The sequence below is a fragment of the Neophocaena asiaeorientalis genome, unplaced genomic scaffold (genome assembly GCF_003031525.2).
Source record: "Neophocaena asiaeorientalis asiaeorientalis breed wild unplaced genomic scaffold, Neophocaena_asiaeorientalis_V1.1 scaffold108, whole genome shotgun sequence".
In the NCBI taxonomy this organism is placed as follows: Eukaryota; Metazoa; Chordata; class Mammalia; order Artiodactyla; family Phocoenidae; genus Neophocaena; species Neophocaena asiaeorientalis.
This window is the reverse complement of record NW_020173770.1, coordinates 6514194-6535410: the sequence shown is the minus strand read 5'-3', so window position 1 is coordinate 6535410 and position 21217 is coordinate 6514194. Positions and strand designations below refer to the sequence as shown.

At 52.6% G+C, this 21217-nt stretch overlaps 1 protein-coding gene across 1 annotated transcript in view; it reads left to right on the top strand.

Annotated features, from left to right (window-relative positions):
* Positions 1-10843: 10843 nt before the first annotated feature.
* Positions 10844-21217, top strand: part of GPR26 (G protein-coupled receptor 26) — a 20457-nt gene continuing 10083 nt past the window's right edge. The window contains exons 1-2 of the mRNA XM_024751597.1: positions 10844-11511; positions 20585-20698. Coding sequence (XP_024607365.1) covers positions 10844-11511; positions 20585-20698 — 782 coding nt within the window. The remainder of the gene's footprint in view (positions 11512-20584; positions 20699-21217) is intronic.

Below are 21217 nucleotides of genomic sequence, written 5' to 3'. Positions count from 1 at the left end.
GTGTTGGTGGGAGACAGGTGTTCTCTAAATCCAGCTCTCTTGTCAACTCTTCAAGGTATTTCTGACCATATTTCACAGGGAAAATACTGATGATGGAGTGGAACCTCTCCTGGGCCAGCCGGGGGAGGGGGGTGTCACCTGCTGACTGGAGCGGCTCATGCCTGGGGGTACTGCCACCTGTCACGATGCCCAGTCAGCTGAACCATGTCGCGGCAGACTGTCTGCAGTCCAACAGGAATAGAAAGCATCTGTTTGTGCCATTTGTGTGTGGTTAGTGGCAGCTCTCAGCACAAATCTGAAGCAAGACTAAAGAGAAACGAGTGTGGCTCCTTCCACCTGGAGTGCCGGCGGTTCCTCAAAGCCTTCAGGTGTTCTATCTCTGTACATTTGTGTAAAACATTCCTTCTGCGGGAGATGCCTTTCCTGGTAGGAAAGGTTCAGGACTCAGCCCAGACGTTACGTGTTTCTTAGACAGCTGACACAACCTTAGCAAGTACCTTGAAGGACAGGCCTGTAGCATCTTTGTCTCTGTGCTTTCAGCGAGGTCCAGAGGCCCTCTGTACTTTATTGAATGAAAGGATGGATGGATGGATGGATGGATGGATGCCATGTGGGAAAATGAATGTGATTGCTTTAAGACAGCTTCTTAGAATTAGCTTATGGACACAGAACTGGTGTCCTAAAGAACCAGTGAAAACTGCGAGCTTCTCAAGTGACAAACACAGACTCTTATGAGCAAGTCTTTCACAGATTCTCCAGGGTCGATACCAAAGCCTCATGCCCCGAGGAACCCACCCCAGCCCACATGGGCCTTTCCGTAGGAGCTCAGATCTTTCCACAAGAAAAAATCCTCCTGATTCCCCTTTGGATCTGTACAGTGAGCCTCACCAAAAAACAGCACAGCCCAAGGGAACCAAGAGCCTGGGTCTTGTCTCATCATGTGACTCAATGCGAGGGCTTTGGGTTCCAATAGTTGAAAGCTGCAGTGATGGGGTGGGGCCAGTCCAGGATTTCAGGACCATGGGGTTGAAGTTCATTGGCCCTTTGCTTGTTTTTCTATTGTGGGCACTGCGCCCACTGACGGAGAGGATATAATGTCTGAAACTGCCTTCAAGTCCACGTGGATGCAACTCACTGGAACCTGGACAGAGTGAGTGAAAACTCCCGGAAGCGGCCAGCAGCAGTCAACCTGTTCTCCCCAATTCACATGCTGACCCTTCTGTTCCCTCTTTTAATTGACCAGAGAGATGGCCTGGGGACCACTTGGGTGGCAAAGAATGTGGGCTTTAGAACTAAACAGACTCTGGTCCTAATGCTAGACCTGCCACTTCTTATTGTAGAACCTGGGCCAGTTGCTTGACTTCTAAAATCCCTCTTTAAAATGGGGATAATAATGTGCTATGAAGTGGAAGGATGAACCAGCATGAAGAGACCCAGCGTGCTGCCAGCACCTAGGAGGTGTTCCCCCAGCCCTTTCCTCTGTTACGACTTTATACTGATGAGAAGAAGGGGGAGCTGAGTGTGCTCTCCTGAGAGGACCTCAGCTTCCTGAACAAAGCAGGGGAGGTTCTGAGGGCTGGGCGTGTAGGAGGTAGGAAGGGGGCGTGTCTTCAGGAACAGAAGGTGCGGGGGGCATCCACAAGAAGCCAGGAGCTCGTCTCCAGGCTTATCCGCCTGGGCTGTGGCGAGGGGAGTGCCTCTCAGGCCTCGGGACTATCTCAGCCAGGACAGCATCACATCCAAAGTGGGTATATTTAGTAGATAAATAAGGAGTAAAAAGATAGTCAATATAATGATTCGATATAAAAACGCAAATGAAAATTGCACTGAGATACCTCTATCCACTATTATAATGGACATTTTTACATCACTGACAATACCAAGTGGCAGTGAGCATGCAGAGAAACTTGAACTCTTGTACATTTCTGATAGTAATGTGAAAATGTCACAGCCATTTTGAGAAACAGTGTGGCAGTGTTTTATAAAGGGAACATTTCACAAGTCTATGAGTCAGCATAACCCTAATATTAGAACCAGATGAAGCCAGTAGATGAAAAAAAAAAAACTCGGGCTGGTATTTCGCAAAAACACAGATGCAGAAAAACCTTAAAATCTTAGTGAAAAAGAACGGCTAACTAGGAATGCAGAGTTGGTGTAGCATTAGAAAGTTTAATTAATGTATTTCCCTAGGCTAACATTATAAAGGAGAAAATACAAAGAATGACACTTTCCCCAGGTTAATCTATGGATTTAATGTCACCCTAGTCAAAAGTCCAGCATGTGTTTTGTTTGTTTTAGTTTTTGTTTTTTGAAGATGGTAAGTTTAATACAAAGAATTATTAACTACAGTTAGGCTACTGGGAACTCTAAAGAACACAGGAATAGCAGATGTTTTTTGAAACACAGTAAGCAGTTTGATTTCTTATTCACTTGTGAAGATACATTTCCCATTAAATAATAAGAAAACAAATTGTCCAAATTGTATGAGCTTATATAGGCATTTCTAATGCAAACAAAAAATTATAATGTATGCAAATATCAATTGTCCCCTCATCTCCCTCCATAAGCCATCCCACTAAAATACCCACTTTCCAGCATGTTTTTTAAAAAACTAAATTGTCAAGCCAATTCTAAATTTTATATGCCATCAAAGAACACTGTTAAGAAAAGGAATAGACAAGCCATGGATTAGGAGCATAGCTGCACATATAAATATAAGAAATGTCTTATATCCAAAATATATTTTAAAACCCCTACATTCAATAAGAAAAAGACAACAGCCTACTTCAATGTTAGCTGCATTGTCACATTGTACAGATACTTTGGAAACCTGTTTGACAGTTTCTTATAAAGTCAAATATAAATGTAGGTATTTGGGGCTTCCCTGGTGGCGCAGTGCTTAGGAATCCGCCTGCCAATGCAGGGGACATGGGTTCGAGCCCTGGTCTGGGAAGATCCCACATGCCGCGGAGCAACTAAGCCCATGTGCCACAACTACTGAGCCCGTGTGCCTAGAGCCCGTGGTCCACAGCAAGAGAAGCCACCGCAATGAGAAGCCCGCGCACCGCAACGAAGAGTAGCCCCCACTCGCCGCAACTAGAGAAAGCCGGTGCACAGCAACGAAGACCCAACGCAACGAAAAATAAATAAAATAAAATAAAATAAATTAAATGTAGGTATTTACCGAAAAGAACTAAAACATATGTATACTTAAAAAAAATAGTACAAAAACGTCCACAGCAGTTTTATTCAGAATATCCCCAAATTGTATAGAAAACAGTTGTTCATTGATAGGAAAATGGCTAAACGAAATGTGACATATTCATGCAATAGATTTCCACTCAACAACAGAAAGGAATGAACTAGCAAAACACAGAACATGTTTAGCATGGCTAAACCTTAAAAATATTATGCCGAGTGAAAGAAGCTTGATATAAAAGAGCACACACCATATGGTTCCATTCATATGAGGTTCTAGAACTTGCAAAAATAATCTGTGATGATAGAAAGCAGAACAGTAGTTAGCTAGGAGGTGGATTGACTGGAAAGGGGCCTGAAGAAACTTTCTTGGGTGATAGAAAGAAACATTAGGTGTCTTACTACGTGTGTGGATTACAGACGATGCGTTAATAAACTCATCGGTGGTACCGTTCGGATTTGTACTTCTCACCGTGTAAAGCAAACCTCAGTAAGAAAAGGAATTCTTATAATAAAAAAATTTTAAGTGGATCTGCACAGGAGAAAGAGCTGCTTCTGGTACTGGAGCCACAGCGTACGGAACAGAATGACTCAGGTGACCTAACTGGCTGCTGGACCGCCTCACGGGTGGAGGGGTGGGGTAGAGGGAGGACCCAGTCATCCACTCCCATCTGCCTGGGTCAGGCTAGTGTGACACCCCTGGCAGGATCCTCAGGAGCTAAAGCTACAGTATCTGGTTGAGAGAATAACTCCTGATGCTGACAAGTGGTGTTTGAGAACACGTGGTCAGCCTTGGGTCTGAGAGAGGCAATTCCTTTCCTGTAACAGCCCCGCACTTACCTCTCTGCCTTGAGCCAATAGTCTGGTTTTCCATAAAGTGCCCCTTAGTATTCAAACAAAGTAAAGAATTGATTTTTCATGCTTTTTAAATCTTGCTAAGCCTCAAAAAGAGTTGTCATTTAGTAAAAGAGATTTATGTCTGCCTCCGTTTCCCTATGTTCCCAAACCAATTTCCATAAGAAAATATCACCTTGATGTCTCTAGCAAATCTTTCTCTCTCTGTCTCTCTCTTTCTCACACACACACACACACACACGCACACACACGCACGCACACACACACACGCACACACACACACACACACTGTCTCTGTCCCTGAATGCATATACAGAGCAGGACCTGATAAGCACACACAGACCCCTTAGGTGTGGCGAGCTGAGCCCCGTGATCGTTCTGATCAGGGCACAGTCAGGAGCAGTGAATTCTGCCCCCCTCTCCCACCATATCCGCACAGACCTCCGAAGCTGAAGTGGTGCATGGGCTTCAGCTACCACCGCAGCAGAAGGGATTGAATTCCAGCCAGATGGGGAGGGAAGGCCCTACGATACTTGTCTCTGCCCTCCTTTTCCTGCTTCCTCTCCCCTTATCAAGTCCCTGGTGACATCCATCCTCAAGCAGCCTAGATTCACATGTGAGATTGCCTCATCTACCCAGTTCATTCCACGGATGGGGAAGTCTGAGTAACGAGAGAGGAAAGAACTGCCCATGTGCCTAGAGTCAGTTAGGGGCAGCGCCTAGACCAGAATCTGGAGCTCCTGCCTTCCAATCCAGGGTGCTGTCTGCTGCATGACGCTGCCGGCCCAAGGTCTCTTTCCCATCAGAGAAGTGGGCTCGTTCCTATTAGAAGGTAATGGAAAGTAGTACTCAGGTCAGGGGCTCCCCCCATGCTGAGGGTATCATGTGACTGCCGCACCAGTCCCGGGGGTGGGGACACGATCAGGGTGACTTCAGAATCACCAGTAAAGGGTGTCTCCCTTCCAGACCCCTGGGAACATACACACCAAGGTAAAGACCCTGGAAACAGCCTCCAGGAAGCCCGGTGGGAGCCAAGTCAGGCCACACACAGGATAGCGAGCTGCCTGGCCTGTGCTCCGTTGTATGTGACCTACATACTATAGGTTACAGGAGCTGTGAGACAGACAGAGGAAGTAAAGTGGTTTCAAAACATCCCACATCCCAAATGACTGGGCAATATACTCACTGAATACGAGCACACGCGCTGCAGTCCGACAGACCTGGATGTTGCCCCTCACTAGAACTGAGCCTCAGTTTCTGAGTGCGCTAAATGGGAGGAAATGGCCCAGAATCTGCTCAATAAATGGCAGCTGGAGCTGGCTCAGTTTTGAAGACCTGGTTTCAGAACTCAGTAGACACTTGGAGGCCAGCTCTGGCCCTCCACAGCCAGTGTGTCTTAAAAGTGACCAGAGGACAGTAGAGAGATCGGGGAGAGAGGAGCTGTCCACTGTCTCAGTGCTGATATTCCTGGAACTCAATCCCAGGCAGGAGCCTCGTGGTTTCCAACTGCTCAGGACCCCTGGTTCCGGGCAGCAGTGTGGGAGAGTAGGGACAGGAGTGGGACAAGGAATTGAGAGAAACAGCTCTTCCTGAAGGTTCTATTCCTGGGGATACACGCCAAGCTCCTGTGCTCCACTGCAGCTCAGAGACAGGAAATGAACAGAGGCTAGTCGTCCTCAGAAGTCCGTCCAAACTCCGAGAAGCCATTGTTCATGGACTGCTTCAATGCCTCACAGTCTGACACTCGGGAAGATCAATCACACACTTTTGTCTTTTTGGAGCTGGTACAGGTTGCAAATAAAAAAGCTTCTGCTCCACGGGCAGGGTTAGTGCATTTTCAAGGCAGAGTGCAAACCTCACTGGCTGGCTGTGTGGACGTGGTAAGCCCAATGGAAAAGCTCCATATCTGGGCCAGGCAGACTCTAGCCGGACTGCAAGTCCTTCTGTTTTCCCAGCTAGTGGGGGCAATTTTGGTGTAGCTGGTGGAGCCCTGGTCTGGGGATGTCGGTATTCCAATCCCAGCTCTGCCACAGGCAATGAGATCTTGGGCAAACAAGCAGCTTAGCTGCAAACCTCTGGCACCCCATCCGTCAGTGGGATGGCAGTCCCTCTCCTATGAACCGTAAGGCCTGGCTTTCAGGGAGCTCTCAGACAAGGTTACACATATCACACACTGACTTCCTACACCACCCACGTGGCATGCAGCCCAAGGATCCAGTTCATAAAGGGAGGTAGAGGAGGGAAGGGTGGGAGTGATGGTTGATTGGGCATCACCGGGAGAGAAGGAAGCAGGGGGAGGGGTGCCCAATCTGGGAACCGGAACAGAGTCATGGTGATTCCACACATAGGCGCTGAGTCAGACGGGAACCCCCCAGCAGTTCTGACACCCTGGGCAGCCGCTTGACCTTTTCAACCTCAATTTCCTTATCTGTATGATGGGGGGTAACTACAGTCTCTCTTGAATAGGGCTGCTGTGAAAATTAAATGAGATTAGGTAAGGAGAGTGTCTGGGTCACACCCAGCCTTCGACAAGTGACATCTTGAGTCCCCTCAGACAGAGGTGGCTTAGCTCCTCCCAGGAGATCACCAGCAGAGGCTGCTGGGTAGTAGGCTTCTTCTTCCCTTCCCTTGGCCCACTTCCTGCTACACCTGGCCTATGGGGCCTGGGACAGCCGTGGAGACTCAGGAGTGACAAAGGCCCTGTTCAGAGATCCAATTCCTCTCCTCACTGATAGCAAGCAAGTGAGCCAGAGGCCCGATCCTGTTGGAAATGATTCTGCTTGCCCAGCTTGAGGGCTGGACCAGGAGGTATGCACAAACAGCCTGCCTGGAAAGAAATCACCAGCCCGGGGGTGGGCAGCAGCTGGCAGCAGAGAGAGCACTGGACAGTGAGTCAGGGCCCTGTGCAATGAGAGCATCTCTGCGTCACTCCTAGACCTCCCAGCGTTCCATAGGGTCACGTGAAACAGCAGGTGTGTAAGCGCTTTGAAAATAGAGACCTGCTGGCAGGCTCAGGTGGAGAGGCTGGCAGGGATGTATCCCTGAAACAGATAGAGGTTCCAGGTTCTGGAAGTCATCATCTGAAAGGGACTCACCTTTCTGTCCTTCAGTCTGGCATCCAGGATTTGCCAGCACCTTTCTTTCCAGCCTTTCTGCAGGCCCCTGTTTGCTCCAGAGACACAAATAGACACTAGGATCCGGCCTCTGGGTGTTTGCTCAGGCACCTCCCTCCCCTGGAACACCGGTTCCCAGGCTCCCCCTCCACTTGCGGAAATCCTGAATCCTCCATTCTCCAAAGGGGTGTGTTCTCTGTGTCTACATCCCCAAAGGGATGTGTTCTCTGTATCTACTTCAGTTGGACCTCTCTTGGGGCATTGGTGACATTTTGGTTTCTGTTCAGTTTATATAAATCTTTCATCCCTTTCTAAAGATAGCTGTGGAAAGGACCACTTCCGTCTCCAACATCTCATTGGTAGGTTATGAGCCATGCGTGTGTGTGCGTGTTCAAGCACATGTATGTGATAAATACAGTGGAAAGAACATGAGTTTTCATGTCCAACAGATGTGGATTCCAATTCACATGATGACTCTACCTTCTTAACCAGCTCATGCTACGCTATTTATTGATGCCAACTTGGAGTGACCTGGAGCAAATTAAGGAACTTGCTGGGTCTCAGCTCCTTCACTCATCAAGATGGAACCATGATGTCTACGTTGAAGGGTTGAGGCAAGAATTCCCAACGACGTGTGTATGTGCCTGCCTCTACGTGGAACTATATTAAACCATCTGAAGGGATGAGACTCAGTCCTGTTTCTGAGCCCTCCCTCAGGGCCCAGTTACAGCACTTCATGACTCACGTTAACACAGTCGTGACTATCCCATCACTTCTCTCCAGCTCCGATCAGCATGACATGCAGGTCCGGCCGCAGTGTGGCTCCCTGCTGGGCGCACTCCAGGCCCTGGGTACTCAGCTGCCCGGTCTTGCGGGCCTCACTTTACAAGGAGCAATGGGAACCCTGTGTCAAGGCCTGGACAGGGACAGGCGTCTTGCTTCTTTGGTGAGTGCGACCTCATTGCTTGTCTGGAGATGTGTCAGAACCTGTGCTCAGTGAGGCCCAGCCTGGGCGCTGAGGACCTGGTCCTAAGGAGGCCAGCCCTCCCAGACCCCCACTGGGAGCAGGAAATATTGCTCACAACCAGAAGAAAGTGAGTTTCTATTCTTTAGGAAACTGAGTTAAAATATTCTGACTGTCTTCCTGCCATGTTAACCTTTCAGTGCTGCCTTTAAGGAATCAGAAAGCAAATGATCTTCAAAATGATGTGAGTGTGTGTGTGTGCGTGTGTGTGTGTTCACTGATTTATTACTGTTAAACCCGGTTACCTGGTCACCAACATCATTCTGATGTTGCAAAGTTGAGATACCTTCAAGTTCCAGACCAAAGACACCTGCTTGAGAAAGTGACTGAGGACCTTTGGAGTACGCAGAAGGGGCCAATCGATGGTGCTAGAGGTGCTGGCTTCATCCCTAACCAGTTCTGTCACTTAACCTCTTTGAACCTCAGTAACCTCACATCGAAAATGTGGATGAGAAGCTTTTTTTCTTGTCATTGTGACAGGGATGAAATGAAGTGCAATAATGTTTGGACGTGTTTTATAAACTCTCATGTGCTGTAAGAGATTAGTTAACACCTCACACTGTCCTTCCTACACACACTGATGACCCTCTAGCAAGAGTCTCCAGGCCAGGGCAGCAGGCCACGGTTGGAGGATATACCCACGTGATGAGTTGGCCTCCAGCCGCTCCACCTGACTGCTTCTCATAGAGTTGGCTCTTCAGGGCATATGGTCATGGACCACCCTCATCAGAATTACCTAAAGAACTCACTAAGAATGCAGAGTCCCAGACCCCAGAAGTATGGCCCAAGAATCTAACTCTTTAGCCAGGACCCCAGTTTATCAGGTGATCCTGATAAATACTGAAGTATGAGAATCGTGGATCCAATGATGCTCATTGAAACGTGTTGACTCATTTATTCCACAAACAGTTACCCGGTCACCAGTCTCTCGCCAGGGGCTATTTGTGGGGACAAAGTCTTGGGGAGCAGGGGAGATGTGCAGGTGAATAGCTCACTCTGATGCCAAGTATCTAATGAAGATATATCCAACCCTGAAGTCTGTAGGCCACACGACAGGCCAAGATATGAGGAGATTGCTGGCTTTCTGTTCCGTTTCCTCCTCTGCAGGGCAATGCTCCACACACAGTATCTTAGCTACTTCTCCCCAGAACTCTGAAAGGTACAGAAGGACACTGAGACTCCTCGAGGTTCAGTAACTTGCGGGATGCTGTGAAGTCAGTGGTGTGTCAGTAAGTGCTCAGTCTCAGGGTGAGCAGGGGAGCCCTGATCCACACACCTTCCCCGGGGGATCCTGATAGAAGGACAGAAGGGCCACAGTCCCTGCGGCATCTCCTGAGGGGGAGCTGGGACCTGCCTGCCCAGAGTTCCTGGGGTCTTCACCAAGCCACCCTCCTCCCCTTTTTCCAAAGAGTTCCCGCATGGTATATCATTTAGGTCTCTTACAAACTGGAACTTGCTGCCTCACCAGACCCGGAGCAGGTGGTGTGTGGGCTGACAGACGGCCACAGTGGAACGCAGGCCGGGAGTGCTGAGTATCAGCCACACCAGGGCTCTGCTGAGACTGGCCGTGCACAAGCAGGCCTGTCTACCTGTGAGTGCTCAGGATCAGATAAAGGTCTCTCCTGGCTGAGGGAACACCTAGGGGGTATCACGGTGTGTCTCAGCGTCTCCCCCCAAAAACGCTGCCGCTGGCTTGAGGATGCTGCTGAGGCCCCAGCTGAAGGGTGATGGGAAGAGGGCACCGTAAACCAAGCGCCCCCAGGAGTGTAGCAGCCGCCCTGCGGACAGGCCGGGGAGGCCTTAGAGATAGCTGGGGCCAGGGCCTTGATCATGGAGGTTGGAGAGATGTGCGTTCCTTCCCCTCTCAGCAAATGCAGCTTACCTGAGCTCCCCCAGCTCAGCCCAGAGAGGGAGAAGCATCGGTCCTGGGAGGCTCGGCTAGGACAGGTGGGGTAGGACCTCCAAGGTCTGGCCAGGCTGGCGCTCGGGCTGGGACGGGTGGCCCTGAGGCATGAAGGTGCCCAGATATCCCTCCCTTTCCTCAGGCAGACTTTCTTGACTCAGCCCGTCTTTGACACACGTAAGGAAGGATTCAGGGGTGGGGGTGGGGGACAGGAAGCTACAAAGAGCCAATCACCCTGCACCGGAGGCTTCGGGGCTGGTTCTTTCCGAGTGTGTGTGCGCGCACCCGCGCGCATCAGCGGGAATTCTGTGATAGAAGCAGCCAGATTCTGGAGAGAGAGAGAGAAGAGGAGAAGATTGAGAGTGGGAGAGACAGACGGATAGAACAGCAGTGGGAGAGAGAGAAGCGCCGCAGAGGGGAGACAGAGGGAGGGAGGGAGAGGGGGAGAGGGAAAGTGTAGGGGAGAGCAGAAAGGGAGAGCGAGCAGAGAGAGGGGAGGAGGAGAAAGCAAGGCTGTCGGAGAGGGCGCGGAGCGGAGCCGGAGCGCGGAGGGAAGGGGCGAGGGCAGGGGGAGCAGAGGCGGAGCCGGGCAGCAGGCGCCCGCCCGCAATCCGGGATCCCAGGGCGCTCTAAGCTCTCGGTTCGGCGACGCACCGGCGCCTGCACGGGAGGTGGCGCGGTGGGGCTGAGCGGGCGGCGCCATGGCGGCGCCGGGGTGCGGGCCCTGAGGGCCGGCGGCGGGCGCGCACCATGAACTCGTGGGACGCGGGCCTGGCGGGTCTGCTGGTGGGCACGATGGGCGTCTCGCTGCTGTCCAACGCGCTGGTACTGCTCTGCCTCCTGCACAGCGCCGACATCCGCCGCCAGGCGCCGGCGCTCTTCACCCTGAACCTCACGTGCGGCAACCTGCTGTGCACCGTGGTCAACATGCCGCTCACGCTGGCCGGCGTCGTGGCGCAGCGGCAGCCGGCCGGTGACCGCCTGTGCCGCCTGGCCGCCTTCCTCGACACCTTCCTGGCTGCCAACTCTATGCTCAGCATGGCCGCGCTCAGCATCGACCGCTGGGTGGCCGTGGTCTTCCCGCTGAGCTACCGCGCCAAGATGCGCCTCCGCGACGCCGCGCTCATGGTGGCCTACACGTGGCTGCACGCGCTCGCCTTCCCCGCCGCCGCGGTCGTCCTGTCCTGGCTCGGCTTCCACCAGCTGTACGCGTCCTGTACGCTGTGCAGCCGGAGGCCGGACGAGCGGCTGCGCTTCGCCGTCTTCACGGGTGCCTTCCATGCGCTCAGCTTCCTGCTCTCCTTCGTTGTGCTCTGCTGCACGTACTTCAAGGTGCTCAAGGTGGCCCGCTTCCACTGCAGACGCATCGACGTGATCACCATGCAGACGCTCGTGCTGCTCGTGGACCTCCACCCCAGGTGAGGGCTCTGGGAAGGGCTGCGCAGACTCGGTGGGGGAGGGGTGTCTTTGTGGGAGGAAGGGGGTCCTCGTCTCCGTCGGGCTCTGCTGCGTGGCTCTGGGCAAGACCCTTTAACACCGAGCCTCCTTTTCCGTTTTGGAAAACTGAGGTCGGGGGGAAGGGCCACCGTTGCCTGTCTCAGGGCAGGTGCTTAGAGCATCAGCAGAGCAGAACCCCCCAAAATCGTGGGTGAAACAAATAGATACATTTTTGAAGCATTAGGGTAGAGACCGCAGAGGAGCCGAACTTTGCTGGACTTTATACTTATTTTATGCTTGTAGTTTTCACTTTAAGTAGCCTAGAGAAGGCAGTAATCTCTGTTCACTGCTCTAAATGGTTCTAGTCAGGCCCTGAGAGCGTGGCCTGGATGCTTAGGGCGCTCCTGAAGAGCTCTTCACGCGGGAACGTGCTGCTCTGCGGGTCTTTCCTTTCTCTGGTGTCTGGCGCCGCCTCTGTCTCGTCCTGTGTGTGTGAGTCCTCGGGCTGCACCTTCCTCTGTGGGTCCTTAAAGGAGCATCTGAAGGGCTTTGAGGGGACGGGGGTGCTCTTCCTGCCTTCCCAGACAGCACTGTCCCGTGTCTCCTGGACTTGAAGCCTGGGAACCCCTGCAGAGGGAGACCGTCATCCTGGGGCTCCGGTGACGAAACCTGCCCACCTTCCACATTCACCTGGCCTCTGGTTCTCAGGAAGGCAGCTCGGGGCGGGCAGTTCAGGTTCACGTACCGCCCCCCCCCCGCCCCCGCCCCTGCCCCTGGGAAGTCCTGCCATCCTTCGGAGCCTCTGGGGAGAGAAGGGGGAGACTCTTAGCTGAGGTGTCCTGAGCTCACCTTGGCTTTCCCCCAGAGAAGAGGGGAATGGCTGCTGGTGTCCCAGACGCTAGAAGGGGGTTTTGGTGTCAAGATGGCGTGAAAAGTGAGGCAGGCAGAATGTATCAGTGTGGAGCAGGCCAGCGGCAGGGAGGGAGCTCGGCCCCTGTCGTGCGGATGCCTCCCCGGCCAGGGAGAAGCTTGTGGCTGAGGGGGACAGACCAGAGGGTCGGTGTGACCAAGAGTTCCGTCAGTTCTGGGGTTTTTCTGCCCACGAGCAATACAAAGAGAAGACCTTGAACTTCACTGCGTCTGAACACAGGACATGTTCCCATGTGTTCCCGTGTGTTCCCGTGTGTCCATTGTTCCCCTCAGGATGGCCCTTCCAGATTACATGCTGGACCAAAGCTTCTAGTCACAGAACCTTCCTCCCGGAACCATGTACAATATGTACATATGTCATGTACATATGACACCAGGGCATATGAACCATGTGTGAAATTGTGTGAGCCTCACACACACAGTCCTATGTGTTCATATATCAACGGCATGGGTAACACATCATTCCATGTCACAGGTGTGGCCCTCCTGCACGCTGACACAAAGGCGTGCACGGACTCACTGCATGTGGCCATGCATGGTTCAATGTCATTTAAGGATCACAGAGCTATTCCCCTTCCTATCACCTTGGGGTGGGAGGACCTCACTTTAGAAGGTGCATCATCCCTAGGACGTGCACGGGGACTGCTCTAGAAGCTGTAGGCAATGTTGTTTAACTCTCGGAACTTGGACAATTTCTACAGTAAGCCCACTTTCCGTGAGTCTAACAGCGGAGGAGGGAATGAGGTGGGAAAGGAATCAGTTCTTATCTAGACCAGTATAAACCCCGTCCCCGCTCTCCCTCCAACTTCCAGAACAGGAGGGCCGTGGCTCCTTTTCAGCCCATTTAGGATGTAGGGTTGGCTCCAATCCTGCCGGTCTCTCACGGACTCCAGGCCAGACACTGCAGAGAGAGCTCCCAGGGGTGTTAGGAAAAGAGGCGGTTGCTCGGCTGCCCTCCGGTCCTCTCTTCTCTCCTCCACTTCCCTCCGGGGAAATTTGACTGCTTCTGAGCCCAGGAGGCTCTGAGGAGACCCTCTTCCCAGAGCCACGGACAGGGCCCTGCAGGGCCAAGGAGCAATGCCGGCCTACGCTGGGGAAAGGAAGGGCTTCCAGTGGGAGGATTGCCCTCGGCCAGTTCAGACAGGCCCCGCTGGCTGAGGGCTGGCCTGAGGTTATGCAGTAGTTGGCAGATGGGACAGCACTGCCCCATCAGTGACCACAGCCTGCCTTTCTCTGTGGGGTCGGTTCCCAGAGTGAGAGCCTGGGTGGTGGGCCACACGGGAGGGCACCAGCTCCCTGACAGTGGATTCACAGGCTTCTTTCTTGGCGTCTCCAAACTCTTCCTTCCCACAAATGAGAAACTGCAGAGCTAACTAGGGGGGGCTGCCCCTAGGTCCCCCGAGCCTTAGGCACTAAGGTTTCAGGAAATGGTGGGGGTCAAGTCCCAGATCAGCAGAAGCCAGGCTTCCTTATCTGGGCAGCCAGGGTGGCAGGTGGAGGTGACTTTGCTCACTGTAAGATTCACTTAACAGCCACCACACTGATGGCCTCCTGGGACTTAATTTTGAGTTCCCTGAGGCCCAGGCTGGCATTTGTCAAGAAGCTCCCTAGTGATGCCAGCTTCCTCCTGCAGAGGGTTAAATGCAGTGAGTGACAGGCTGGACTCCTCTGCTTTACACCCCGCCCCCCCCAACAAAAGGTCAGGGACCCTCTGCTCTAAATTAAATCAGGGACCCTGAGAGACGTCACCCACTCCTGCCTTTCTGGGGTGGTTTCTTGAGTTACTACAATCATAAAGAAACTGGGAACCCACCTGGTCTCCAACCGCTCAGTGTGCTTGGTTCAGTTCTCCCAAACCACAACTCCAGACCAATTATAACCAGATCCTCTCCCTGGTGCCACCAGAGACATAGAAGGGGAGCCCGGACATTGGTGCTGCAGCCCTTCTCTCCCCGTCCAGCTGAGGGCGCCACTCACCAGCACAGGTTAATGACTTCAGACCAGACTGTTGGTGAAGTGTACCAGCAGTGATCTTGTGATCAAGGGCTACAGGGGGCTGGCCGAGTGCCGAGCCGGAGGGTGTCAGGATTGTGCCACAGTAGATGGAGGGGTTCTCACCGTGCCCTTGACTTTGCAGATGAGGAAGTTGGGAGCCCCAAGGAAGGGGGACACTTGCCGTATTTGATAGATCTGGACTGTGGCTTCACCCAAGACTCACACCTAGGTCTGCTCCTAAGGTTTACGGATGGGGCGATAGTGCCAATGGCGTTTCACAAACCATCCACATGGATAGTTAGGATTTCTAAATTCAGCTTACAAACTGTTAAATGGAATATGTTCTATCCTCCTACTTTGAGAAGTATACATTTATAACACTTGGCAAGGCTGGGTTCAAATTTAGAGTTCTCGGGGGGGCCTTGGAGTGCAGCCTTGTACATGGCAGGGGGAGCTGAGCTGGCCCCATGCCACAGCCCACCTCACCCCCCCGCCCCGACACCCCAGCATGGAAAGGGGCCTCCTCGCACAAAGTGGACACTGCAGGCTATGCCTCCACATTGTTACTCACAGATGTCTCCCCTCCGGTCTCAAGCCAAGCACGCAGGTGGCACAGCCCTTCCTCAGGAGGATGGGCCCAGGGAAGATGCCTGTGCACTTTCTGGAAGCAGGATCAGGGCATTTGGGCAAAGAATTCCGTGTCCCACGTACCTAGAGCTTGGTCTAGAATGGAGGATGTGGGTTCTGGGTGGGCACATCCCCTTGGCCCTGTGAAGTCTTCATTTCGTGGGGAGGTGTGGGTCCCTCAGTATCCAGGGCCCAGGACAGGGCCCCTCTGGCCAGGTCGAGGGCAAGACTGCTCACATCAGTCCTAACCCCAAACTCAAGGCTCTTTGCCACCAATCGGTCAGCTCGTTCCTTTGTCTTTTGTTTCATTCTCCAAAACGCCAGAAAGCAAATCTGGATGTCTCTCTGCGTACTCGAGAGCGTGGCTCTCGACTGGCTCCTCTGGAGATCAGTCAGGACCCAGACCCACCGTCTTGTAGCCACAATCGCCTCATTTACTGACTTTCCAGAGACTCCCAGTATCATCCGTCCCTCTGCTCTATTACGGAAGCCTCCTGGGGAACTTGTCTTTGACCCTACCTGTCACAGTGCTGGAGGCTCATCTCCTTTTGGCTCAAGGAAACTCCGTGTCTCGTCTCGGCCCTGGGGTCGCCCCACCCTGGTACGGTGCTTGCACCCTGAGCAAACGAACCCGGGCAGGAGGGTTCTGGGCCTCTCACCCTCTGCACTGCAGATTCTGCTGGGAGTCCAAGGACTCCAGCTGCCACCATCAGGCCCGGGAATATCTGGGCGTTAGCGTAGCTAGACACAGCGTGCCCATGGCTCAGTGACCCAATGGGGGGACACCCCAGATTTTGGTGTCAGGAGACCTGGAAGGAGTCCTGGTCTGTCTTGAACTTACTTTGCAACCCTGGGCATGGCATAAACCTTTCTGGCTCTCCGTGTCCTCTTCTGCAAGTACGTACAATGACTGCTTACAGGGCTGCGAGAGTTCAAGGAGCTCAGTTTTGCAAAGCTACGGCGGGAAATAAATGACAGCAAGGGCAAAGTGATTTTATTATGTTGTTGTTTTCGGAGCTGGTGAGCTGCTCTCGTTCTGGGCTTAAACAATACTAACGATAAGCCAAGGAGCTGCACTGCTCCCCTCGGAGCCTGGGAGACTGCCCTGCTGTCCTCTTGCTGTCGCCTCCCTGGTCTCACCTGGAAACGGGGGTGGAGGGCACTGGGCACAGAAGTTGGGTCCATTCCCTTCCTTTGCAGGAGTTCAGGGATGCAGCCACATGGTTCCAGACTGGGTGTCAGGAACTGGTGCTAGCCCTGCCTGCAGCCCACTCTCCAGGTGGGCAAGTCCCTGTCTTCTTTGAGCCTCAGTTTCCCCATCTGTGAGCTGGGTTGGGTGGGTGAGAGCATCTTTTATACTACACAGTACTGTAGAGCCTAGCCAGCCCGCCCCAGAGCAGACACATGACCAGGCCCACGTGGATGTTAGCCAGGCGCAGCACCCATCCCACACACCCGCTGTGCTCCCACAGCACGCCAGGTGCCATCGAAATTAGGGAATAGCATCCATCGCGCCCTGGAGACCCAGAGAGGGTCACAGAACCAGCACGAGAGCGCAGACTCAAGCTCAGACCTTGTCTGGCACAGTTCCTGGTCGCAGCGCTCTCTCTCTCCCCCCCTCCCTCTCTCTCCCTCCCTCTCTCTCTCCCCCTCCCTCTCTCTCCCTCCCTCTCCCTCCCTCTCTCTCTCTCCCTCCCTCCCAGCTACCCTTGTAAATGCAGCAAGAGAATTTTTGCCGTGGGAGAGATCCCAGTGGTTTGGGGGTTCAAGGTAGTGCTGGAACATAGTCGTTGTTTTATAAATATATGCTGAATGCATAACAATTAGCACCTGCACTTCAGTGCTCACTCCGAGTCAGCGCTGTCCTAGGTACTTTCTGGGTGTTAACTCAGTCTCAACAGAACCCTACCAGATAGGTCCCCGTATGATCCTCATTTTAGAGGTGGGGAAGCTGCTGCACAGAGAGGCTGGGTAACTTGCCTAAGGCCACACGACAAGTACGTGGGGAGGCCTGGATTTGAACCCAGAGGTCTGGCTCTGGCACTGCTCGCACGCTTACCACTTCCCTGTCAACCAGACAGGGCTCATGGGAGTGTGCATGGCCTGACAGCCACTGACGAGTCTCGCTTTGTCTGAAAAGCTCAAGATTTTTAAGTCTCACTTTTAAAAATCTATCCTAGAGCAGATTTCTACTATCATCTCTTTTGAGAAGGTCACTTAAAAATGATTGAGTCTTAATTTTCCTAAGATGTTTTTAAGGGTTGTTCATTGATTCGAAGACATACACTCATTAGGTGTTTTCTGGGTGTAAGGTGTCGAGCTTTGTACTGTGGGAACCCAAAGAAGGAACGTGTGTGCAGAGTGCTTGCTATTTAATCCTCTCCTGTACAAAACTTTGCAGGAACAAATAAAATTAATTTCCTATAGGATTTTACAGCATAGAAGAGTGACATTGATTATTCTAGCCTCTAAAGTGTCCGTTTTATTCCTGTAGAGTCACTGAAATGTTTCTGTTTATCCTTCTGAAGACCATCAAAGCTTTAACCAACATCTGTCTTTAAATATTCCTCAGGGCTTTGGGGCAGGATTGTCTGGTGTGGCAGGGTGGAGGGCTGCTTCTCCTGGGGAGACAGCTGAGTCCTCAGACCCTCAGCAGGAACCCAAGTCCCTCCTTGAGGGCAGGGGCCGGGGAGGGCAGAGGAAGGTCCTCACTCCTTAAGAGCTTGGTAGCTGGTGAGTCACTTCAATCCCTGATAAATGGTAGCTCTAGTTATAGTCATAACTATGAAATCTTCCACAGATAAGTGAGGAACCAAATTCAGAGAGGTTGAGTGACTTTCTTGAGGCCACACAGCTATGAGGGCACAGCTGGGACTAGGACACGTAGCCAGCACTTGTTCAGTCCTCAGGGTTATTCTAAATGTCTGGGAAATGGATAACATGGTCAGGGCCACAGACTGGAGGAGGCCCCGGCCCCAGTGCACCACCAGTTTCCCTCGTGTCCCCTTGATTCATTTACGATGACTTTGGTGCTCATTTTCGAGGAGATGCCCGGAATGCTGTACTCCTCTCATGGGGTGAGTGTGCTGTGATGCCTTAGGACACCCAGCTCATGCCCCAAATCTCCAGCAATTCCTACAGGGATTGCACTGAGAGTTTGGGGGGAAGTATTTTAATATTAAACAAGCAGTCCTGTGTCATGGAGGATGTGCCAGACACGCTGCTAGGTTGACCAGTGTCCTGATTTGCCTGGGACCGCAAGGGCTCCCAGGATGTGGGACTTTGAGTTTGAAAACCAAAACCGTCTCAGGCAAACCAAGATGAGTTGGGCACCTCACTGAACACAGACCTCCAGGGTGGGGACCTAAGCCTTCTCTCCACGCCACCTGTATTGTGCGTATGTCACAAGGGCCACAGGACTTTGGGAGAGGACACCGCAGACACCCGATGTAAACGGAAAGGGAGGAGACTTAAGACTGATTCTTGCTGTGTGGCTTTAGGCAAAGTCGCCCCTCTGTCCCCGCCCCTCGGCTTGTATTTTTCAGATTTTCTGAATGAGGTGATGCCCCAGTGCCTCCCCAGGGATGTGTGATGACCCCAGTGAATTGACAGATGACACTCAAGGCTCCAGAGTCAGATGGCCTGGGTTCAGCTACTGCCATCACTTAGGGAGACCAGCCATCCTGGGTTGCCCGAGATGGAGGGGGGATCCTCTGACGCAGGCCCTTCTGTTTCTAAAACCAGGACGGTCCTGTGTAAACCATCCAGGCTGCAGGACTTGTAGTACTAAAACTGGGACAGTGCTGGTTATCCGGGACAAGTTGGTCACCCTACTGCCACCCTCACCAGATCACTGTGTGATCCTGAGCCAGTTGCTTAACCCCTCTGTGCCTCAATCTCCCTCCTTACCCGAACACATGAAGGTTACAATTGTATCAGTCCTTTGCTTATAGAGATGTGAGTATCAAGCAACAGAAGCATATGAACCCCCATCACAGTATCTAAGATGGCACATATTAAAGACTCAAGAAATGTGAGTTATTAATATTAGCTATTAGAAATTAATTCGTAATGTTAGTCACGAGTAAGACAATTTCAGCCAGTCTGAAATCTGTCTTCACTGGGCCAGACTCCACTTCCCAGCTCTCTAAATTCCTGGAAAGACTCAAGTCAAGGGGAAAAAACATCCTGCAAGAATTTCAGGGGGCTTCAGTCCAAACTAACATAGCATTGTCCCTCTGTGATCAGGAATCGGATAAAGAAGAGTCTCGATTAAGTATTAAAACGACAGTTCTTGTGGAAGGAAGGGGAGGCTGCCCTGGCGTTCGTGCTGCTCACGGACCTGGCTTCTGTTGAACAGACTGACCTAATTGCGGTGCCAGGTCACTGCAGCCCAAGCCTGTCTCTGCCAAGTTATCATCACTCCTGGGCAACCCTGTCCACAGTCCTCCTCCCCGTCCAGTTTTGGAATCATATGATTTATTTGAAAAGTAAACAGTAGAAACACATGCCCACGTTGGGCCCCATGGTCTGGCGCATGTGAATCCTTACGGCCGGGCTCACCTTTACGTGCGTGCGCCTTGGCCGTGGAAATGGACAGACTGGCTGTTGCTCGTGCATTTCCCCATGGCTGCAGGAAAAGGGTCGCAAGAACCACTGCTCCCAGGTGGCGTGAGCTGTCAGGTCTCGAAAGGCCGGGAGCAGAGTGGAGTCAGGAGCAGGGTGTGGTTAGAGGCGTAGGTGGCCATCCGCGGAGCTGTGGCCCCGATTCTCCAGGGACCTGGCCGTCCCGTGGCTTCACCGAGCCTCGTCTCTGAACAAATCAAGTGACTTCTCCTTCAATCACCTCATAATGCGTTACCTGTAGCTCCGGGCAGGGCTGAGGCTTTGGGATGGAAGAAACAGGGCTGAAGGTGTGGAGGAAAGGAAGCCCTGGGCCACACTGCACACAGAGTCCAGGCCATCCCAGCTGGAGAGGACCAGCTTTCAGTCACATGGACACGGGCTCAAGTCCCGCCTCCACTTACCAGCTGAGCAAATCGTTTGGCCTCACTGTACTCGGGCAGGTAAAATCCACCTGGCAGGTTCAACTGTGGTAAAGGTAAGAATTAGATATTACTTAGGGAGTGTGGACTCGGGCTGGCCCATAGCACGTGATAAGTGAAGGATATAATGAGTTTATATTCGCACTTGCTTGGGTACCGTGCTAATCGCTTCAGGTGCTTCAAGCATTTAATTCTCAAAGCAGCCCTTTGCGGCGTCTTATTATATTAGTATCCACATTTTACAGATGATGACCCTGAGGCTTAGTGATGTCACACAAGGTGCCCAAGGTCACGTGCCTACAGCTCAGACTTGAGCTCAGGTCTTTCTGGCTCCATGGTCAAGTTCCTACACTCGCGGCCACTGCCTGCGTGTACAAATAGTAACTCGCTGTGACCTGGCAGGCCCCCCCCATGACTCACCTGACCATGACTCCACTTTTTTCTCTCTCACACGCAGTGTGCGGGAACGCTGTCTAGAGGAGCAGAAGAGGCGGCGGCAACGCGCCACCAAGAAAATCAGCACCTTCATAGGCACCTTCCTCGTGTGCTTCGCACCCTACGTGATCACCAGGTGAACTTGGCGAGCGGGACACGGGCTTGGGGCAGGTGGGGCGGGCACGGGGCTCTGGAGAGCGAAGCAGGGCCTGCGTGGCCTTTAGCCGTGGCCAGCCTTGCTTGGCCACATGTCTTCCAGAGGCTGGATCAGGGGATGAGAGCGAACTTGACAGGTTTAGTGAGAAGGGCACACACTTTTTCTCTTCAGCCTCAAATTCTTTTGGATTAGACTCCGGACCGAAAGGCAGTGAGACTCTCTCCCACTTGATCTCCAAATCACATCATTCTAACCGTCAGCCCGCAACCGCAGGAGACCCAAAAGGAGAGGACAGGAGAGAAAAGACAGGGGATAGCACCCTGCAGGAACTGGGTTCTTACTGCCCACTGAGTGCAGGAAAGCCCAGCTTGGCATCCTCAGCCCGGGCACCCTGCAGAGCCAGTGCCACGTGCCACCTGTACAGGGACCAGGGAGCACGCTGCATGCCCAGCCAGGTGGGCCCACCTGTCCCACGGCTCCAGGGATCTGCCCCTGTAA